This window comes from Leptonychotes weddellii, chromosome 11 (genome assembly GCF_054177405.1).
Source record: "Leptonychotes weddellii isolate Sample4059 chromosome 11, ASM5417740v2, whole genome shotgun sequence".
NCBI lineage: Eukaryota > Metazoa > Chordata > Mammalia > Carnivora > Phocidae > Leptonychotes > Leptonychotes weddellii.
The window spans coordinates 55,591,413-55,612,435 of record NC_138379.1 but is presented as its reverse complement, the minus strand read 5'-3'; the positions used below and the strand labels follow the sequence as shown (position 1 = coordinate 55,612,435).

At 39.3% G+C, this 21,023-nt stretch overlaps 1 protein-coding gene across 3 annotated transcripts in view; it reads left to right on the top strand.

Annotated features, from left to right (window-relative positions):
- The window catches only part of DLG2 (discs large MAGUK scaffold protein 2), a 719,122-nt gene that overhangs the window by 370,845 nt on the left and 327,254 nt on the right, over positions 1–21,023 (top strand). For all 3 annotated transcript variants that reach the window (XM_081798954.1, XM_081798952.1, XM_081798953.1), the window contains one exon: positions 13,558–13,714. In XM_081798954.1, the coding sequence (XP_081655080.1) occupies positions 13,558–13,714 (157 nt within the window). The remainder of the gene's footprint in view (positions 1–13,557; positions 13,715–21,023) is intronic.

The window sequence follows — 21,023 nt, the reverse complement described above, 5'->3', positions numbered from 1 at the left end:
GATAAGGAATAAAAGAGAAGAAAAGTTCTAGGGAAGATAATGAATTCATTCTTAAGTAAGTTGGGAGTACAGGAAACTGTGGTCTGGGCTGGAGATACGGATTAGTGAACTCAGTAATGATTCACTAATCATAAAGAAGGGGAAGGATAAGACCACCCATTTGTTAGTTTGTTCAACAAATACTGAGGCTCTAATATATGCCAGGCACAATGCTAGATGGTAGAGACACAAGGTGTTGTTGCTCTAGTAGTGGTTACATTCCAGTGGGAGACAGGCAACGAGCAAACAACATAACTTCATTGTATGATAAGTATCATGAGGAAGACATACAGAAGGCTAGGAAAGAAAATAAGAGTGGATGGAGTGGTCAGATCATACCACTTAAACTGAACCTGAAGGAAGAAAAGTTGTTCTGCAAGGAAGAGCTAGAGGGAAAGAGTGAGAGAAAGCAGCCAAAGATACAGTTTTTGGAAATACCATCTATGAACAGCAAGTAGTTGAGAGGAGCCCTTCAAGGAAACTATTGAGTAATGGAGAGGTAAGAGATTTAAAAAAAAAAAAAAAAAAGCTTAGTTATCTTTGACTAGAGAATGAGATTCTAGGACTGTGCTGTCTACTACAGTAGCCACTAGACACATGCAGCTATTTAAATATAAATTTCTTAGAATTAAATGAAGTGAAAAATTAAGTTTTTCTGTCATACCAGCCACATTTCAAGTGCCTAAAAACACATGTGGCCAGAGGCTACAATACTGGACAACACAAACAAGGAAATTTCCTTATCATCGAAAATTCCATTGACAGTTCTGACCTAGAGTAAAAATCTTACAGTGTCAAAAGCTGAAGAGAGGTCAAGTTGGAGAAGACCTAAAAGTACAGCCATTTCTGTCCTCTCTACTCTCTTCAAGGTGACTACTGAATATACATTGAACAATCAAATGGAATTGTGGTTTTGAAGTGGGAAACTCCGATTTCTGATTTTTTTTAAGCAAATACATGTAACGCTAGAATTGGAAGGGATCGTAGCAGTTCTGATTTGCCATCCTCATCACTCCCTCTCTCATGGAATATAGGAACTGTTGTTCTGGGGTGCCTGGGTGACTCAGTTGGTTAAACATCCTACTCCTGATTTCAGCTGAGGTCATGATCTCAGGGTCATGAGATTGAGCCCCATGTTGGGCTCCACGCTGAGGGTGGAGCCTGCTTGGGGTTCTTTCTCTCCTTCTCCCTGTCCTTCTGCCCCTCCCTACTCATGTGCTTGCTCACCCTCTCAAGAAAAAAGAAAGAAAAGAAAAGAGAAAGAAAGAAAGAAAAAGAAAAAGAAAGGAAGGAAGGAAGAAAAAAGAAAGAAAGAAAGGAAGGAAGAAAAAAGAAAGAAAGGAAGAAAAAAAAAGAAAGAAAGAAAAAGGGAAGGAAGAAAGAAAAGAAAGAAAGAAAAAAAGAAAGAAGAAAGAAAGAAACTGTTATTCAGGAAGGCTGTTTTTCAAGGACAACCAGGGGTTAATGTTGGAGTCAGGACTGGGAAACAAGTTTCAGTCTAAAACTTTGCTACAATAATGTGGATGTATCCAAATTAGAAATGAGAGAAAACCTATAAAACTTGAAGAGTTTTATTTTAATTAATCCAAACCATTTTCCCCATATCATACTAATTGAAGAGGGTTTGAGCATTTAGTTATTAATTGGAATTTCATAATACCATAGAGCTCTAGCTCAAAAGATAATTTTAAAAATCTTTCATAAAATATGCTTTGCCTTTAGGAAGAATATTCAGGATCCCCCACCCCTGCCAATCCTATTATCAAATTAGTTTTGCTTATACTCTGGATTTCATAATGTTTTCAAACAATATTCCACCAGTCATGAAAGCTTGAGGACAAATGATGTAACTACAAAAAAAACCTCAGTTCAGTGGTTTTAGTTTTTTTTTTAATTTAATGAGATTGCTGAAATGATTCCTTTTATAATTAATTGTTCTTTAAAAATTCAAAATGTTGAGGGGAGGGCACCTGAATGACTCAGTTAGTTGGGTGCCCAGCTCTTAGTTTCGGCTCGGGTCACAGTCTTGGTCATGGGATTGAGCCCCTCATCAGGCTCCATGGTCAACGAGGAGTCTGCTTCGCTCTCTCCCTCTGCCGTCCCCCTGCTCATGCCCTCTCTCTTTCTCTCTCTCTCTCTCTAATAAATAAGTCTTTTAAAAAAATAAAGTAAAAATGCAGGGTGCCTGGGTGGCTTAATCAGTTAAGCGTGGGACTCTTGATCTCAGCTCAGGTCTTGATTTCAGGGTCATGAGTTCAAGCCCTATGTTGGGTCCACCCTGGGCATGGAGCCTACTTTAAAAAAAAAAAATTCAAAATGCAACAGGAAGCAGAAACAAATATCTGTCATTATGGATAGTATATATAACTTAATGGGGAAGTTTTCAGCCAAAATATTATGAAGTAAATCAAGAGGGATAATCTGTTTTCTTTTGCTTGGGAGATGAGATGATCCTTAGAAGATATGATTATGAAAAGTGAGAACATATGTGAGAGCAAAATTTAATTGCTTCCTTATTTGTCTTTCTGAGAAATTTAGACAAAAGCAAATTGAGATGAAACATGGTTATTAGATTATCATATGTGATATGTGAATAAGCAAAAACTCCAACTATTTCAAAATCAAATTAATCAAGATTAGATTGATACTAATCTATAGTTGATTTATGTTTGTGAGAAGAAAATTATTTAATTTGTCTGTTTGATTCCTTTTACCAAGAATGTTACATGCAATCTCAGCTGTGTAACTAATTACAAGATTTTCTCCAGAGAGAAGCACTTACAGAGAGCTTTACAAAGGCTACAGACTATAGGTAGGCAGTTCAACGCAAGGCCATGGTCACAGCCTCAACTAAAGCCCCTCCCTTTGCAGCAGGGTTGTCTTTAGAGACCTTTAGAATGTTTAATTAAGTCCCTTACAGGCAAACCTGGGAGGTTGTAGAAATAGCACCACATGACATGAACACTTTTAGTTACTATATTTATGGAGTCTCCCCTTGGTGCAGAAACATTCAGTATTTTCACATTATCCAAGGCAAAGTCTGAATTCCTTAGCGTGGCATTCATGTTCCTTTCCAACCTGCTCCAGTCTTCTCATTTTCTTTGACACAGACTCTGCTCTCCATGCAAGCTGTGATACTCCCTGTTCTCCAAACACATCTTTCATTTGCTCCCCTCTGGCCCTGGGCTCATGCCATCTACTGAAATACCATCTGCTTTCCTTTCCACCTCACTAATTTCTACCCATCCATCAAGGTCTAGCTCAGATTCTATCTTCTCCATGACTTCATCTTTTTTCTTTAATGCAGAGATTTCTCATTATCCACAGCACTCATTTGGTACTTAACATATGTAGCCTTGCATTTGTTGATTTATTATTTTTATGTGTGACTATTTGTTTTCCAAAGGTCATAACTAGTAGAGGAAAAGGAAGTGTGTTAGCATTTACTGAGCATTTGCTATGTGATCCTAGTACTTTATATCTTATGTCAGTTTATACTCACTATGCCATGAAGCAGATATTACTCACAATTCACAGCTAAAAAAAATAAGATATCAAAAAATTCCAACAAGTTTATGTAACTATTAACTGATAGGACTATTGTTCAAACCTAGATCTATCTAGGCCCAATGCCCATAGTCTTTCCCAGTATCACAGAATGCCATACTATCCCCATCTAATAGAGTTCTTCTATCTCACAAAATACGAACTATGGTATATTTAGTATATTTTCAATATCTTTGTGGTGACTATTTTGCTGAAGTCAGACTATGGTCTATAGCATAAAGTCTAGAGCATAGAGCCTCCCCTGTAATGTGAGATTTCTTGTATATTATCTTCACGTCATGTCCTCGCAGTAGCAGTTCAACAAAACCCCTTTATCTTTGTGTATCTATATGATGTCCAATAATCTGCTTGACTGATTAATTGACCAAGTTAATTATTTGAAAGTAAAGCATACATTGTGTTAGTCTAAAGAGCTAGATCATTTAGATAGAAGACATCAGTCATAATCAACCAGCAGCTTTAAAGTCTTCTGTGGTTGACCTCCACGCCACACCTTTGCTATGCTCCCTCTTCATGCACATACTAATACACGTCTTCCCATCCTGCTGAAAAGTCTCTTTGATCTCCTGTCACTCTCCTTTTTCTTAATATTGCTCATATGAATATAGTTACATTTATAGAGAAATAAAGGAGAGAGGGCACAGGGATCCTAGCTGGCTCTTTATGCATGATCTCAGAGAATAACAGTCCCTTATTGGATTATCATGCTACTGGATCTGGGCCTTCAATCTACATGCTCTGAAACTGTTTTTGTCATTGTATTCAGAGGTGATCAAGCTTATATGGCGCTATTCCAAGTTACCAATGTACAATAGGAAATACATCTGCTCAAGATACTAGAATGTGCTAATTAGCACATTTACTCCCCTTAGGAAAAGCACTATAGAAAACCATATTTTAATGAGCATGTGGTTTGGTGAGCCTGGACTCTGAGAGAGGGAAATCAGCCAGCCATATGACCTTGATGATTAGTGTCATTGAGCTAGGATGGCCATGTGAACCCATCTTGTGGGTTACCCCAACCAATCAGCATATTCATATATATCAGTGAGCTGGAGCTGGAGCTGGAGCTGGAGCTGAAGAATGCCTCTAATGCACAATGCTGGAGATATATTGCTGAGTCTTTTCCCCTAGCACCCAGGAAGATTTTTTTTCTCTCTTCTCCTCCTAATTTATTCAGTTTTAAGAATTCTATTCATATATGACTTTTTCCACATTCAGACATGCTTTGATTAGTTCTCTGGGTTCTTTCTTCTTGCTTTGAGCTAAAGTTAGATCGGTTTTGTGAATTCTGTTGCTATAGTATAACTTCTTCCACATTTAGACATGTCTTGATTAGTTCCTTTCTTCTTGCTTTGAGCCAAGGTCAGGTTAGCTATGTATCCTTGACATCCTTAAGGTGATATGCTTTTGTGCTTTATCCTTTTGTTTAGGATGTAGCCTTCCAGGGTCCTGATTTTGTTCTGAGGTCTCTGATCTAACCCCCACCTCTGGGTCCACACAGTCCTATTCTCTATGCTACCATCAACTTTGAGCACTGGAACACTAGCTCTTTGGGAACCTGTCCAAGCTCTTCAGTCTGCTGCTGGTCTTTGTATTTGCTTCCTTCTCTTGTATTCCCACTCCATTTTGGCCTCTGAGGATTTCTCTTACCTACTTGCCAGCTTAGCCAGTCATTTAAAGGTATTTTATAAGTATTCTATTCAGAATTTTTAGCTTCTTTATAATGAAGGGGGTTTTCAGGACTTCTAATCTGCCAGATGGCTGGAAATAGAATCTCAATGTGCATTTTTCTCTAATACTTTTCTGCCTTCTAAGTGCTTTTAGTTTTGTCCTATCTCAATTTTACCACTTCTCCATAGGGCAAGCATTGTTTTCTGCCAAGTTATGACCCTAGCAAGGAACCTGCTCCACAGAGGGCATGTCTAGGTTCCCACAAATCCCTAGATAGGTGGTACTAAAACTCAATATCATTTCTCCCAGTGTCTTGCTCATTCTTTCTTTATTCATGGAATATATTTTGTGTGTGTGTCTCTTATAGGCTCCACCTCTACTACTTCCCCAAATCGCAAAAATTAGTAAACCATGGTCTTTATCCTTCAGAACCATACAGATGCACAGTATATATAGACAGATAAACAAGGTAATTTTAGAATAGTAAGGGTAACAGCAGTGGGATGATCAATGAAAGGACAATCTGGTTCCAAAAAAATTAGAAGTGGTCAGTGTATCTAGAGGAGAGGGCGGATAAGGTAGCAGAAGGAAAGAGATAGCACGTGGCTTCCGTTCTGAAGGCCAAGTAGAAGTTTATTAGCCGATGATAGCAAAAAGAAGACATTTTTCTAGCCAAAAGAACAGCTTACACAAAGATGATGAGACAGGGAACAATCTGGTATGGTGAGCTGTGGTTGGCAACTTTGTATGGCTGGAACGTATATGACTGGAACATTCACTAACACTGAAGTTAGGGATCAGGGAAATAGATGGTCAAACGATGGAGGATTTGGAATGCCATGTTTAGAAGTTTAGACTTTATCCTGAGGGCATATAGATCCCTGGAAGGCTTTTGAGCAAGAGGGTAGCATGGTCAGATTTGTAATTTCCAAGGATGACTAGAAACATTTTCATGGTTTATTTCCACTACACCATCCAGCCTCTTACCATAGATGTTTGGGAGTTAACCGAAGTGATTCACAGACTGCTAAGGTAGTCCTGGTGCCTAAGTTCCTGTAGTTCCTAGTCTATTGAGCAATCACTATATAGTGTGATAAATGCCACGGTAGAGTTATGTGTCCATAGTTTACATTAGGGTTCACTCTTGATGTTACCCATTCTGTGAGTTTGGACAGATGTATAATGACATCTATCCATCCTTACAGTATTCTACAGAGTAGTTTCACTACCCTAAAATCCCCTGTATTCCACATTTTTATGCCCCTCTCCACACAACCCCTGGCAACACTGATCTTTGTGTTGCCCCATAGTTTCCCCTTTTCCAGAATGTTACATAGTGGGGACTGGCTTTCCAGACCAGCTTCTTACACTTAGTAATATGCATTTAAGATTCCTCCATGTCTTTTCGTGGCTTGATACCTTATTTATTTTCAGTGTTGAGTAAAATCCCATGTACTACAGTATCTATTCACCTACTGAAGGACATGATGTGTCAATGTAGGTTCATCAGTTGTAACAAATGTACTACTCTGGTGGGGGATTTTGATAGTGAGGGAGTCGATTCATGTGTGGGGGCAGGAGGTATATGAAAAATTTCTGTACCTTCTCATTTTGCTGTGAATGTAAAACTGCTCTTTAAAAAGTGTCTTAGAAGAGAGAGGGGCATCTGGGTGGCTCAGTCAGTTGAGTGTCTGACTCTTGATCTCAGCTCAGGGCTTGATCTCAGGGTTGTGAGTTCAAGCCCTGTTTTGGGCTCCATGCTGGTGTGGAGCCTAGTTAATAAAAAAGAGAGAGAGAGACTGGACTGGTTCTGGTGTTTACTACCTTTGTGAACATAACCTGTCTCTCTAAAGCTCAACTAGCTTTAGACAAGTTGACTTATGTAAGCATCAGTGTAATAGAACTTCCAACTTGTAATTCTTCACAAGGTTGTGATCCCCTAACAGAAAAAAAGGACATGAAAACAATTTAAAATCTATAGTTTAACGTATTGGGTTATTAGTATAAGAAGTTAAATTAGGGGTACCTGGCTTGCTCAGTCAGAAGAGCATAAGACTCTTGATGTCAGGGTCATGAGTTCGAGCTTCACATTGGATATAGAGATTACTAAAATAAATAAATAAATAAATAAAACTTTAAAAAGAAAAAAAGTTGAAATTAGAAAAAGTACATCATTTAAAGTGTGCTTAGGGAGGGGTGCCTTGGTAGCTCAGTTGGTTGGGCATCTGCCTTCAGCTCAGGTCTTGATCTCGGGGTCCTGAGATTGAGCCCCACATCAGGCTCCCTGCTCGCAGGGAACCTGCTTCTTCCTCTCCTCCCTGCTTGTGCTCTCTTTGACTATCTCTCTCTCTCTCAAATAAATAAATAAAATCTTTAAAGTGTGCTTAGGGTCATTTCTCCCCATTATTAAAATAAGCATCAAAAAATAAGCATCCTAACTCACTGTGATATAAAAAAATCTATTTTAAAAAAGGTATTTTAAACTTATAAGTTGACAAAATGCCAAATAATTTTATTTAAAAGACTTGTCCAGGTAAAATAAATAAAATCTACTGTCATTCAAGAATTATGTGTATTATTGGAACACTTCATCTAAAACTAATGATGTAATGTATGGGGATTAACATAAGAATAAAAAAATAAATAAAAAAAAAGACAATACAAAAAAAAAAAAGAATTATGTGTATTATGTTCAGGGGTCACTAACAAAATTCCCCCAGATGGTAATGGGTAAAGATGTTTCATAATGATCTTTTAAAGCTTGATTTTTTTCTGCAGAGAGTCACTTTGCATATTTAACATGTAAGGGTAATCCTTACTTTCAAAGGAATCATGTTCTCTCCCATTTTACTATTAAAATACCAGGTTCTCTCCATGGATCTTTCATTTTTTTCATTTTTGATAAAACCATGAGTACAAAAAATATTTTACTTTCCTCTTAGCTTTGCAAGAAGTGTAAATGTGATGCAATGGACAGATTTTTTTGTTCAAGAACCTCGAGAGAGAGAGGTGAGAGACTCTGGCAAACTGGAAAATGAGTGCCCCACCTAGACAGGGCCACATCTAGCAAGCCAACTGTTGCTATAAGACAAGGTTAAGAGCCAGTGTTCATAGAATGTCTGATTTTTCATATAAAGTCATAAATCTGTATTTTATGCAAATTTTCCCAATTTTAAACATGGACAAATTCAAAAAATTGTAAACACTAGATCAAAGGAAGCCTTTAGCTTTCTGATTTGCAGTCTCTGGAATATATCATAGTCTAGACTCTGGGATTTTGAGTCAGAAAATCTGTGTCTTAATCCTGCCTTCGCTACTTATTAAACTCAGTAAAAACTTGGATAAGCAATCTCATCTCACTAATCAAAAAAGTTGTCATAGTAATTTGTTCATTAGGTTGTTTATTTTTCTCAAGATACTGTTATAAAAATTTTCCAAACATAAAAAATTTAAAGATTTTTAAAATGAAAACTTATGTGCTTGCCATCTAGATTGCACTTTTAATGTATTATTATGCATGCTCTATAAAACTCCTATCCATCTATCCAGTCATCAGTCTGTCTTCCTTTTTGGCTTAGTTTCAAAAGAGTTGCAGACATCTCTGTGCATCTTACATTGGATTTTCTTGAGGAATAAATGGAAAGCATCAAAAAGTATCAAGCACATCTAGCACATAAAGCATTAGAATTATAATAGCCCCTTCCCTCCATCTGTGTTTACTATGTATAGCTTGAAAGTCACTGGACCTACTAAGAGTATGTGTTTTAGACTGAGGGAAGGGGATATTTCTACAATAACTTTTTCATCAAAATCTTGTTGACCCTTACCTTCAAAATGTATCCAGAACCTGGACTTCTGATTGCAGCCAAAAATAGAGTATCCCCATTTCTCTCTAATCCTCCCTCTTATTAATACACACACATACACACACACACACACAACTTTACACATGATAAACATGGGAAGACTACACAAACTGGAAATAAGACTGGCTCAGAGAGGAATGACACTGTGGTGAGTTCCCTGAATTTTCTTTCTACTTCTTGTGTATCCTGGATGGAGCCCTGGAGACACCTACACCCTGGCACCTCTGTCAACAGGAACAGACTAAAAAAGCTTCAAGAAAAGCCTGCAACCTGTAACCCAAGAATTGGCAAAAGGGTAGACTAATAGAACAGGGAACCTTTTTTTTTTAAATTTTTTATTGTTATATTAATCACCATACATTACATCATTAGTGTTTTGATGTAGTGTTCCATGATTCATTGTGCATAACACCTAGTGCTCCATGCAGAACATGCCCTCTTTAATACCCATCACCAGGCTAACCCATCCTCCCACCCCCCTCCCCTCTAGAACCCTCAGTTTGTTTTTCAGAGTCCATTGTCTCTCATGGTTCATCTCCCCCTCCGATTTCCCCAACCTTTTGATAATACTGTTCCAACTCTAGCCAAACACCAAAGGAAAAACTGTCCCCTCACTGCAGTGCCAGTGGACTGAGCTGATAGCTAGACTTCTGTCCCCACCAAAGGAAGCCAGTAGAGCAATTCTAAGATGGCCCTGGACTTCCTCCACTGGGCTAGTGTCAGTGGGCCAAATAAGAGCTGAACTTTCACCCCTATCCAGCAGCAAAGAGGTAGAACAAGGTGGCATGAGATGATGCTAGCTGACACTCCGTTTTCCAGTGGGGAGCTGAACTTGCACCTTCACCAAGCAGCAACAAGCTGGAATAAGGTGATGCTAGTTAGCTTTCCATTTCCCTACCCTTGGTACTGGTGGAGACCAGCCAGAAGCTGAACTGCTACTGCTGGCCAGTGGCAATGAGGTAGAAGGAGGAAGAGGGAAGCAGTGCTAGTTGACAGACCACTTTCCCCCTAGGGTAGTGTCAGCAGGGCAGAGGTGGGGCGCTGAACTTCTAGCCCCACCTAGAGGCAAGGAATCGAACAAAATGGTTCAAGGCAGTGCTAGTCAGCACCCCATTTTCACTCCGTCATTGGTGTCAGTGGACCCATAGGGAGCTAAGCTTCTACCCCTACTAAGTGGCAATGAGGTAGAGTGAGTAGAATACTAGTTAGTACCCCACTTTCCTCCCTGGTGTCACCAGGGATAAGTATGAGAATATCCATCTCATTTGGATCTGCAGGCTATACCTAAACTGATCTACAAAAAACTACACTTATGTAGGATATAGCATTTTACACTGTAATACCCAAATGTCCAGTATATAATAAAATCACTTCTCATACCAAGAACCAGGAAGATCTCAACTTGAATGAGAAAAGATAACCAACAGATAACAACACTGAGGTAACACAGGTGTTAGAATTATTTGACAAGAATTTTAAAGTACTCATCATGCTTCAGTAAGTGACTACACATACACTTAAATAAATGGGAAAAGAAGTGAAAGTCTCAGCAAAGGAAAAGAGGGTATAAAGAAGAACCAAATGGAATATTAAAGCTGAAAAATACAAAAACCAAAGTAAAAAACTCATTGAGTGGGCTCAAGAACAGAATAAATAAGACAGAAGAAAGAATCACTGAATGTGCAGATAGAAAAACAGAAATTACTCAGTCTGGACAGAGAGAGGACTTACTGGAAATGTACCCATTGCCTACCACTTCCTTTAATACCATCCTCAGCCAAGCCACTATTTTGCCTGCATATAGCAACTAGACACATTACTCGTATCACTTTTTCGAACTTGGCCCCTTGGATCTTTTTTTATACCAAAGTAACCATTTAAAAACATAAATTAGGGGGCGCCTGGGTGGCTCAGTCATTGGGCGTCTGCCTTCGGCTCAGGTCATGATCCCAGGGTCCTGGGATCGAGCCCCACATCGGGCTCCCCACTCAGTGGGAAGCCTGCTTCTCCCTCTCCCACTCCCCCTGCTTGTGTTCCTGCTGTCGCTCTCTCTCTGTCAAATAAATAAATAAAATCTTTTAAAAAAAAAACATAAATTAGATCAAGTAATCTTCTTCTCAGTGGTTCCCCATTTTGTCAGAGTAAAAATCAGTGTTTTTACACAAGGCCCTTTGTCCCCTGTTGTCTCTTTGCCTGTGGTAGGCAAAATTCTAAGATGGGCCCATGATTTCTACCCCCTGATGTTACTCCCACAGTTAAATTACCTTACATGGAAAAAAGAATTTGCAAATGTACTTAAGGTTACTAATCACTTGATCTTAAGGTAGGGAGATTATCTGGGTAGGCCTAACCTAATCACACAAACCACTGAAAAGCAAAAAGTCAGATCTATCTAGTTGTGGAAGAGCAAGCCACAGAAATTCCAAATGAGAAAATTCCAATTCAGTGTGTCATTGCCACCTTGAACATAGAGGTGGCCACATAACAAGGAATGTGAGTAGCCTCTAGAACCTGAGAGACACCCCCAACTGGCAGCCAACAAGGAAACAGGGTGCTCAGTCTTTGTGATAGTTAGTTAATTATATATGTCATCTTGACTGGGTCACAGGGCACCCAGGTATTTAGTTAAATGGGGCAGGGATGTTTGTTTTGCGTATAAACTTTCTAAGTACTTGGAACAATTCCTGGTATGGTAGTGCTTACGAAGTATTTGTAGAATAAAATAAAGGAACTCTATGTCAAGTTGCCTCTGACTTAATGCATTGCATTGTAATATTTATAGTCCAAGGTATATGTGCATTTTACAGCCTTCCTCAAAACTAGCTAAACATAGATATGTAACACATAGCTTTGTACATGGCAATGTGATCATGAATAATAGATTCTGTGCAGTCATTAGTATAAAAATATATTGGATCGCTCTTTGCCATTCTTATATCATTAAGTGCAAGAAAATATGAGAGAAACTTCAATGACTGAAACTGGGATACTTCTGAGAGGAGGATGGGTGATATGAAAGGTGCCTTAGTCAAACCCAAGGCTTACAGAATACCTTTTTCGAAACTACTTAAAAGAAAATAGAACTAGATGACTTCTAAGATACCTTAAAATTCTATATTCTATAGTTATCTAGCCTCTACACAAACTCAATTAACTAATGGCTCAAGATTTTATCTCTCATCTTTTTATGGATGACCCTGAATCTGCATTTGCAGTCCTCCTTGTGGATCCATATTCCTAACCTTTTGTCTCCAACAGCTTCCAAATGTCACATGGGTGATGCACCATTATCTGGAATGAAGCATGTCAAAATCATACTCATCCTTGTGATCCTGGGTTCTAGTTCCCCTTCCTTTTGCCAGTTACTTAGATATTTATCCCTCTCTCCTCTACTACCTGAGTCAGTCTCTGGACCCACTGTTTCTCCTTTCGGATTTCCTCTCTCATGTCACCCTTTGTTTTCATTATCACTGCTGTCACCCTTGTTCATACTCTCACTTTCTCAAACCTGGATTATTTCGTCAACATCCAAACCAATTTTCCTACCTCCCATCATATCTGCATTCTCTCCAGCAATCCTACATATGAATGTTTGTTAATGCTCCTGAAATGGATTTAAATATTCTCAATGCCTCAAAATCTTCCAATGGGTCTCACTACTATGGAGTAAATTTTAATTAACAGTCAAACAAACATGTAAGATATTTCATGATCTGGCCTATTCAGTCTTGTCTCTTGTCCCCCAAATTCTCTTCCCTTTTTTGGACACATTCATCCTACTGAGCACCACTGCGGTGCTCAATAGAAGAGCAAGTGGGTGGGGAGAGTGAAGTGGGTGAAGGTGGTTGAAAGATACAACCTTCTAGTTTTAAAATAAGTAAGTCCTTGGGACATGGTATTCAACATGGTGCATAATAATGCATTGTATATTTGAATGTAGCTGAGAGTAGATCTTAAAAGTTCTCATCACAAGAAAAAAATTGTTAACTACGTGTGGTGGAGGATGTTAACTAGACTCATTCTGATGATCATTTCACAATGTATACAAATATTGAATCCTTACATTGTACACCTGAAGCTAAATAATGTTCTATGTCAATTATGTCTCAATTTAAAAAAATACAAGAACAGATGTTTTAAATAAAGGAAAAGTGGGAGTAAGGCCAGTTTAAGAAAATATTTTGGAATTAAAGAATGACTTTGCATGGTACTTTAGCATTTGTTATAGTGAAAAATGCACTATATATCTGCCCTGATATTAGCATTTTTCTTGGAGTGCTAATGTATCTTATTTTGGGAAGCCATTTTATCAGTAGTGAATTGCTGGTATCATATATCTCAATGAAAGTAAAAGCAACCTAAATCTGGAATGGGTCACCCTGTGAGCTCTGTTTTCTACTTGTTTCTTCAGGGAGCCGCGCAAGGTGGTCCTGCACAAAGGCTCCACTGGCCTGGGCTTCAACATCGTAGGTGGGGAAGACGGAGAAGGTATTTTTGTATCCTTCATTCTGGCTGGTGGACCAGCAGACCTGAGTGGGGAGCTCCAGAGAGGAGACCAGATCCTATCCGTGAGTATTTCTTCTTAATCTTTATTCCTCCATATCTGACACCATTTGAGAAAAAGTCACTTTCAATTTTGACTCCAGAAGCACCTTAATTAAAAAGGAAAAATGGAGGAGAGCATTATGGCTTCCAGCACATGTTGCGGTTTAAATGGTGTTGAAGTACTTGGTGCTTGTAACTCAGTTCCCTCAGATACAGGTAAAAGTGCTAGTGTTTTCATGTAGACTTTATGACACGTATAATGCATCCAAAAGAGCATTGAGAATCATGCCTTTTTAAGATATTATTTATTTTTAATGCAGATTTTTTCCCAAATCCATGACTATATTCTAAAAATAGCACCTTTATAAGCATATAGTTTGTTGCATATAACTATATAAGAAAGTACATGAAATACGCAGTTGGATGCCACTGATAAGTGGTAGCAGCAGCACCATTTACCTAAATGCAAGAATTACCAGCAACAAGTTATTAAGCACTTATTATTAATCAAGCATTTTATAGAAATAATTTTTGATTCTCACAATCACCATGAAAGCTATTGCCCCATGTTCAGAGGACAAAAATACAGTTCAGAGAGGTTAAGTCAGTGTTTACCTAACTAGAGAGAATAAGAGCTGGGATTTAAATATTCAGGGCTTTTTTAAAAGATTTTATTTTTAAGTAATCTCTACATCCAACATGGGGCTCAAACTTACAACCCTGAGATCAAGAGTCACATGCTCTATTGACTGAGCTAGCCAAGCCCCCCTAAATGTTCAATTTTAATGCCCATCACACCTGCCCTCTCTCTTCCCTCCTTCCTTCCCTTCCCCCTTCCTCCCTTCCATCTGTCTTCCTTCCTCCTTTCTTCTCCTTTCTTTTATTGAAATATTTATTGCCTGCTTCTTTCCAATAGATCAAGCTTTCTTTCTGGTATAAACTCTGTGACAGGTAGTTAAAAACATTGTGAGTGTTCATGACCATACTGAAATTTTGGTAATCATTCAAATAATGGGAAATAATCTAAGGAGCCTAGTTCCTATGGCTGAGTTTATGGTTCATAACTCAATGAAGCACTTACTTTGTGGTTTTCATTGTGTACTTAGAAAAACTTGTCTTTGTTTTATAGCTGTGATTTAGAACTAGAATTTTCCAAGTGACCTTATCTTTGTTAGCTATCATGCCATCCCCACCTTTCCCTCACACACACAATACCTGGGTAATATAGTCAATTGACCTGAGCAAATTGTCCAGGGGTCTGAATGGATGGCCTTTCCTTATCCATTCTGGTAGTTCTCCCATACATTAAGTCCTCTGCTTATTCCTTAGCTAGCAGATGTCTGGATGGATTGAGTATGGGAGAAATAGGGTCAGATCCCATGGTAGGACCTTGTTTTGTCATCCAAGAGCTGAATGTCACCCCTTTGACTACTCCCCTCTGCATACTTCTTCTACACTTAAATGATACATATCTTCCTGGAATTACAATGGGGTTATATCCTGATAAGCCCAGTGTAAGCTGAAAATATTGTAGTCAAAAATGCATTTAGTAAACATGCTCAAAACACTTAAATTAGCCTACTTTTGGGCAAAATCACCTAAAACAAACCCTACTTTATAATATTTTATAAGGGTTGACTATCTCATATGATTTACTGAATACTCTACTGAAAATGAAAATAATGATTATATATGGGTGCAGAATGGTTGTAAGTGTATCAGTTGTTTACCTTGGTGATGGCGTGGCTGAGTGGGAATTGATGCTCACTGCCCAGTATCACAAGAGTGTGTACACCATACAGTCCATAGAATATTACAATAGTCTCTGATGTTCAGATACCCTATCCTTTCTTATGTATAACATTTGCAAAGACAGTTCAATGATAAAAATATTATCTACTTTTTGCAATTGACAAGGAAGAGGGAACATTTCTCTTTTTTAGTTTGCAAGAAGTTATTTAAACTGTAGCTAGAAGTTGGCTAGTTTCAAGGATCAGTATTGGAATTTCATAGGTTAATACTGAAAGAAAAGAATAAACAGGCTCGAAACACTCAAATATTACAATATGGAAGGACAGCAGAAGAACAGAATTATTAACAATGGAATGTGGAGGATATGATATTTTGCATCTACAGCTTACACTAGATATATAAGGACAAACTATACCTTCCTGGAAAACACAAGAACAAAAACTCAAAATAGCAATCAAGAGTTAAATGCAAATTCTATTACTAGATCATGTAAAATTATTTTGTAAATGACTTATGCTAACAGTAATGTAGTAAGTTCAGAAAAGAGAACTAGAATCCCCAGAGAGAGGAGCTGGGGGGGGTAGGTCCCTGTCCTCAACTGGTCTTAAGAGACTTGAATAAGAGATAGTTAACCTTCTAATCAGGGGCAGAATGTCCATGCCTGCATTCCAGAATTATTCTTCTACACAGACTATACAAACTTTAGAGATAATTTATTTTATTAATGACTTACTATGTCACAGATTTTGTACTAGGACTTGAGATCTCAAAGAATGAGATAAATATCCTGTACTTAAAATATTCACAGCCTAAGCAAATATATCAATATATCTATTACATGTGAAAAACATCTGGTTTACCAGTGTGCATTGGGAGTCTCTTCAGAGGCAGTGTTTTCCCAAACTTATTTGACCACCAAACCCTCACATAAGAAGCACTTCACAGGACAACAATAGTAGGAAATGCTTGAGTCCCATACTTGACTCTTCCTAACAAGGTAGCCGTACTTCTTTATAAAGAAAAACCACCAGACTTTTACTATGTTTAAGATTATGGGCGCCATCTAGTGTTCATGCATTGTCTAAACATGGCAACCTGAGGATGGAGGGCCGCGAAGCTCCATTGTAGGGCTTTATTAACCTCCCCTGCCCCCTCCCCACCAGAACTATAGAACTAAAGTAGCTAGGAAGATGAAAGTAAAGAAATCATCACCATAGGCTACGTTTTATACACGTACTGTGAGTGATATTTTCTAACTTCTCCTTTATGTATTCCGTTTCTCGGGCATTTGTTGTAGAAGTCTTATCCAATAATTGAACCATACTCTTGAGGTGTTGGTGGAGGAGAATTTAGGACATTCAGCGTGCAATCACATTAACTAGTGCAATAGCCTCCTCAGGCATTCTTCCTGCAGAGGAAAAGATAAAAATGCTCCTGTTATTATTTGTTTCAGTGCTTTGTTATGAAAATGTGGAGCAGAGCATGTAGAGGCCATACCCCTACAGAGAATCTTTTCTGTGTCACTGAGCAATTGTAGTTTTTTCACTCCTTCGGAACCTCAGAAAGAGCACCCCAGCTGACCTTGCTAACTCCACAGCTCACCCTTGATGGACTTTAAGTGTTAAACTGTGTTCCAAGATGCACGGCTGGAAATAGTGAAAGGCTGCAGTCGTTGAGGTGAAGGTACAATAGATAATTGTGCATTTTTACATTGAAATTGAAATTGTATTGTGGATTTAGAAAGAGTAAAAATGAGTCACAGATCACCTGGATGTTTCATTAATTCTCAGGTTACCTTGCTATCTTCATGTTCAGAGCCTATTTGCCAGATCCTTATTGTTATGTTATTCAAATAGAATGTGAGCACTATATACACTCTTCGTCATCCTGGGGTATTGATAAAGTCACCCTTCTCTTGTTACCTCAAATGACAACTCTGCATCGTCACTTCTAATGTTATGCCTGAAATTCAGCCCTCCTCCTGCCCTCCCCCAAAAGTCCCAAATTATCTCTTTGATTCCCTGAGGTGATCCTCTTAAGAGCTTACAAAACCCATCCCTTTCAGTGATCATGCAGCATGAGCCATGTCCTTCCTCTCTGGCTCCAACCCCCAGCCCCATGTAGGAGCTTTGCTTTCATAGTTTTCAGTGCTTGAGGGCTTCTGCTTTTTTTTTTTTTTAAAGATTTTATTTATTGATTTGACACAGAGAGAGAGACAGCGAGAGAGGGAACACAAGCAGGGGGAGGGGGAGAGGGAGAAGCAGGCTTCCCACTGAGCAGGGAGCCCGATGTGGGGCTTGATCCCAGGGCCCTGGGATCATGACCTGAGCCGAAGGCAGACGCTTAGTGACTGAGCCACCGAGGCGCCCTGAGGGCTTCTGCTTAAGGGACTATTTCTCAATATTCCTAAAACCAGCACTCCCCAACATACCAGAGAGGCTCTGTGGCCTGCATGCATGTGGGACAGGAGCAATCTCCCCAGCTCTGTGCTGTCGTCCCTTTGTCTCAAAAGCACAACAGCTTAGACTAGAAGTCTCACAAAGCCTCTCACCTAAGCAACACCTTTAGCTTCTCTCCTCTCCTCTTCAACACTTGGAGTCACCCAAACTCCAGCAAAACCTTCCCCCTCCCCTAGCATTTCCTTGGCTCACCTCTACCCACTCCCACCTTCCCCCACCAAGAGACAGACAACAAGAGTCAGAGACTAAAATGAGCTTAAACACAGCAGTATGTATTTCCAAACAGGAACAACTCAACATCTGCTTTTGGGCTAAGGGGGATTTCACAGCTTCCCCTAAGAAGATGGGTAGATATCTGTCCTCTGTATACAGCTTTGTAACCAATGGCCCATCTTATAATTTTGCTCAAGGAAAACAGTATTTGCTGATGGGAATTATGAACATTTTTGGTACATTAAACAACAATGCATTTTTTGTGCATCCCTACCCTGCCCTCCTGCTCTGTCTCATTAAGGTGTCAGGAACTTCGGGGTCCTCTCTCAGCCAGGGCACCCTATTAAACACCTTTGAAGTAAAATCTAACCAAGCAGAATTGATGATGTTTTTGAAAAGATGAAGACTTCTTGCCCCAACCCTGACCTGTTAAATTCAGATTTCTGGCCCAGAGAGCATTCAAAGCCTGCCCCGAATTCGTGTGCCTGTTCCAGGCATCTGCTGAATCCCACATTCTCTACACTCACTGGCTCTTTGGTCTCTGGCTTTTGTCTCTCCATTGTGGAACTCACTCAGACTTCTCTCCACCTTACTGGACTTGTCTTAATGCCCACCTCCGGGCCCCACAGCTCCCCTGCTCAGGGACCACCTCAAATAAAAACAGTGTGGCCACTGGAAAGGCTCTGTGGGAGAGGCTTTTCCTCAGCCTTGGCTTCAGAGCCGCACCATCCAGGCTGACCCCTGGCCCATCTGCCAAAGGGTAGGGATTAGCAGGGCATAGCTATGCCTCCCAAGTCCTTTATTCCTATAGATGTCCCAGGATGCACAGAAATCCCCCATCCCATATCGACTTTCAACCTTTGGGAAGAGCGAGCCTTTTAAAAGCCTATCCGACCATGTCATTTCTCCCCTTTTCTTAAAATTTTTCGGTCACTTTCTGTCATTCTTTTTTTTTATTTTATTTTATTTTTTTTTTTTAAGATTTTATTTATTTATTTGACAGAGAGAGACACAGCGAGAGAGGGAACACAAGCAGGGGGAGTGGGAGAGGGAGAAGCAGGCTCCCTGCAGAGCAGGGAGTCCGATGCGGGACTCAATCCCAGGACCCTGGGATCATGACCTGAGCCGAAGGCAGTCGCTCAACCAACTGAGCCACCCAGGCGCCCACTTTCTGTCATTCTTAAGATAAAGTCCAAAATTCTTAACATAGCCTACAAGGTGTTGTAGGACCTGGCTCCTGCCTGCCTCCCTGGCTGCATATACACCACTTCCCCTACTCTCATATATATCTCAGCCACCCTGGCTTTTTTTTCTCCTCCAATCAGGGGTACTACTCAAAATATTTAGCAACTTGGCACATACGATTTAGCACCAGCCCATACAATGCATGGCCATAGGGCCCCAGCTACAGGATTGGATGGAAGTGGAGTCTTGGGGCAGCCAGGGTTGTGGGTCACTTGAGAGGTCTCAGGGCAGGAATTACTTACTGGCGATCCACATGGAAGTGTTCCACTGCTCTAATGAAAGCATAGCCATGTTGATGGGTGCAAACTCCCACCAGGCACCTGTGCATGTACTAAATTTCCTCTGAAAAGGAATTCAGAATGAGCAAGGGCCTTCTATGACCCAAAGGGCTCCAGACAATTTGTGCATTGCCCCAGACTCCACTTAGGAAGCATCTTCATTGTCTGACATAGAATCTGGCTAGTGAATGATACCATCAAATGAATAAACCCGATAAAATTTATGGGCATGTTAGCAAGACGAAATTAACATTGCTATTTTCTGATACATTTATTAAGTACTGCTTATGGTTATTAACACTCTCTATATCACAACTTGTAGAGATGCAGCAAGAATAGTATCGGGAAACATGCACTTAAAAGTCAGATTTCTTTTTTTTTTTTACTTTTTTTTTTTTTAAAAAGTCAGATTTCTAATAGATAACCCACAGAAAAACTATTTCATTACCCAGCTTTATGCAGCCTTCAAAAGTCTGAACTTCAGTGATACCAGTTCCAATTTTTCTCCAAGAAATAGTTCTACAAATGCATTCTATATTATACTAGATTTGTGAAATGCTCCATGAAAAAAGGCTCATGATCAAATGAAGGATCTGAGAAGTCTTATAGCAAATAAAGAAGTGCTATTAAAGCATTTTTTTTAACCTTATTTGACTAAAGAATCTTTTTTCCCCTGGAATATGAATTACTATCCAATGGAATATACTTTTAGAAATTCTGCCTTAAACTAATCTCCAGTAGAACTCATACAAGTGTTTTATTTAGGAGAAGTAACATTTCCACAGTGAAACATTATTTGCAGAGTTCAGAGGTGCAGTGGGGAGACTGCAACCCAAATACCTAAGACTAAGACTAAAGAGGAAATCTGGAAAGATCCTCATCAGACAGAAATATAAATGAGGAAGGGGTTTGTGGAGCATTAGATAAAGGATATTCTTTACATAGAACTTATTTACCTATTCACATAAAATCAAGCTGCAGACATTTACTAAGCATCTACTAAGTGCCAAAAACTACAAGGCTTTAAAGATCCAACATGAAAAATATAGCTACGTCCTTAGTGAACATTCAGGCTCATGTGGGGAGACACACACGTAAATAGATTATTTCCAATATAATACGGGAAGTACTGATGGTAAGTTCTGGGGAAGCACATGGGCACAAAGAGGCTATCATTAGCCGAGCCTGGGAATGCGAGAAGGCTTTCCATAGGAGATGCTTCCCAACAAAGAAAAAGCAAGAACAGTGGAGAATTAGGGATAAAATGCCTAATATTTTTTGAGTATCTGCTTAGTACCAAGTAACGTAACGTACTGTGATTTCACCAAATTCTAGCAACAACCATGTTGGGCTGAAGGCTCAGAAACATGAAATGATTTGCCCAA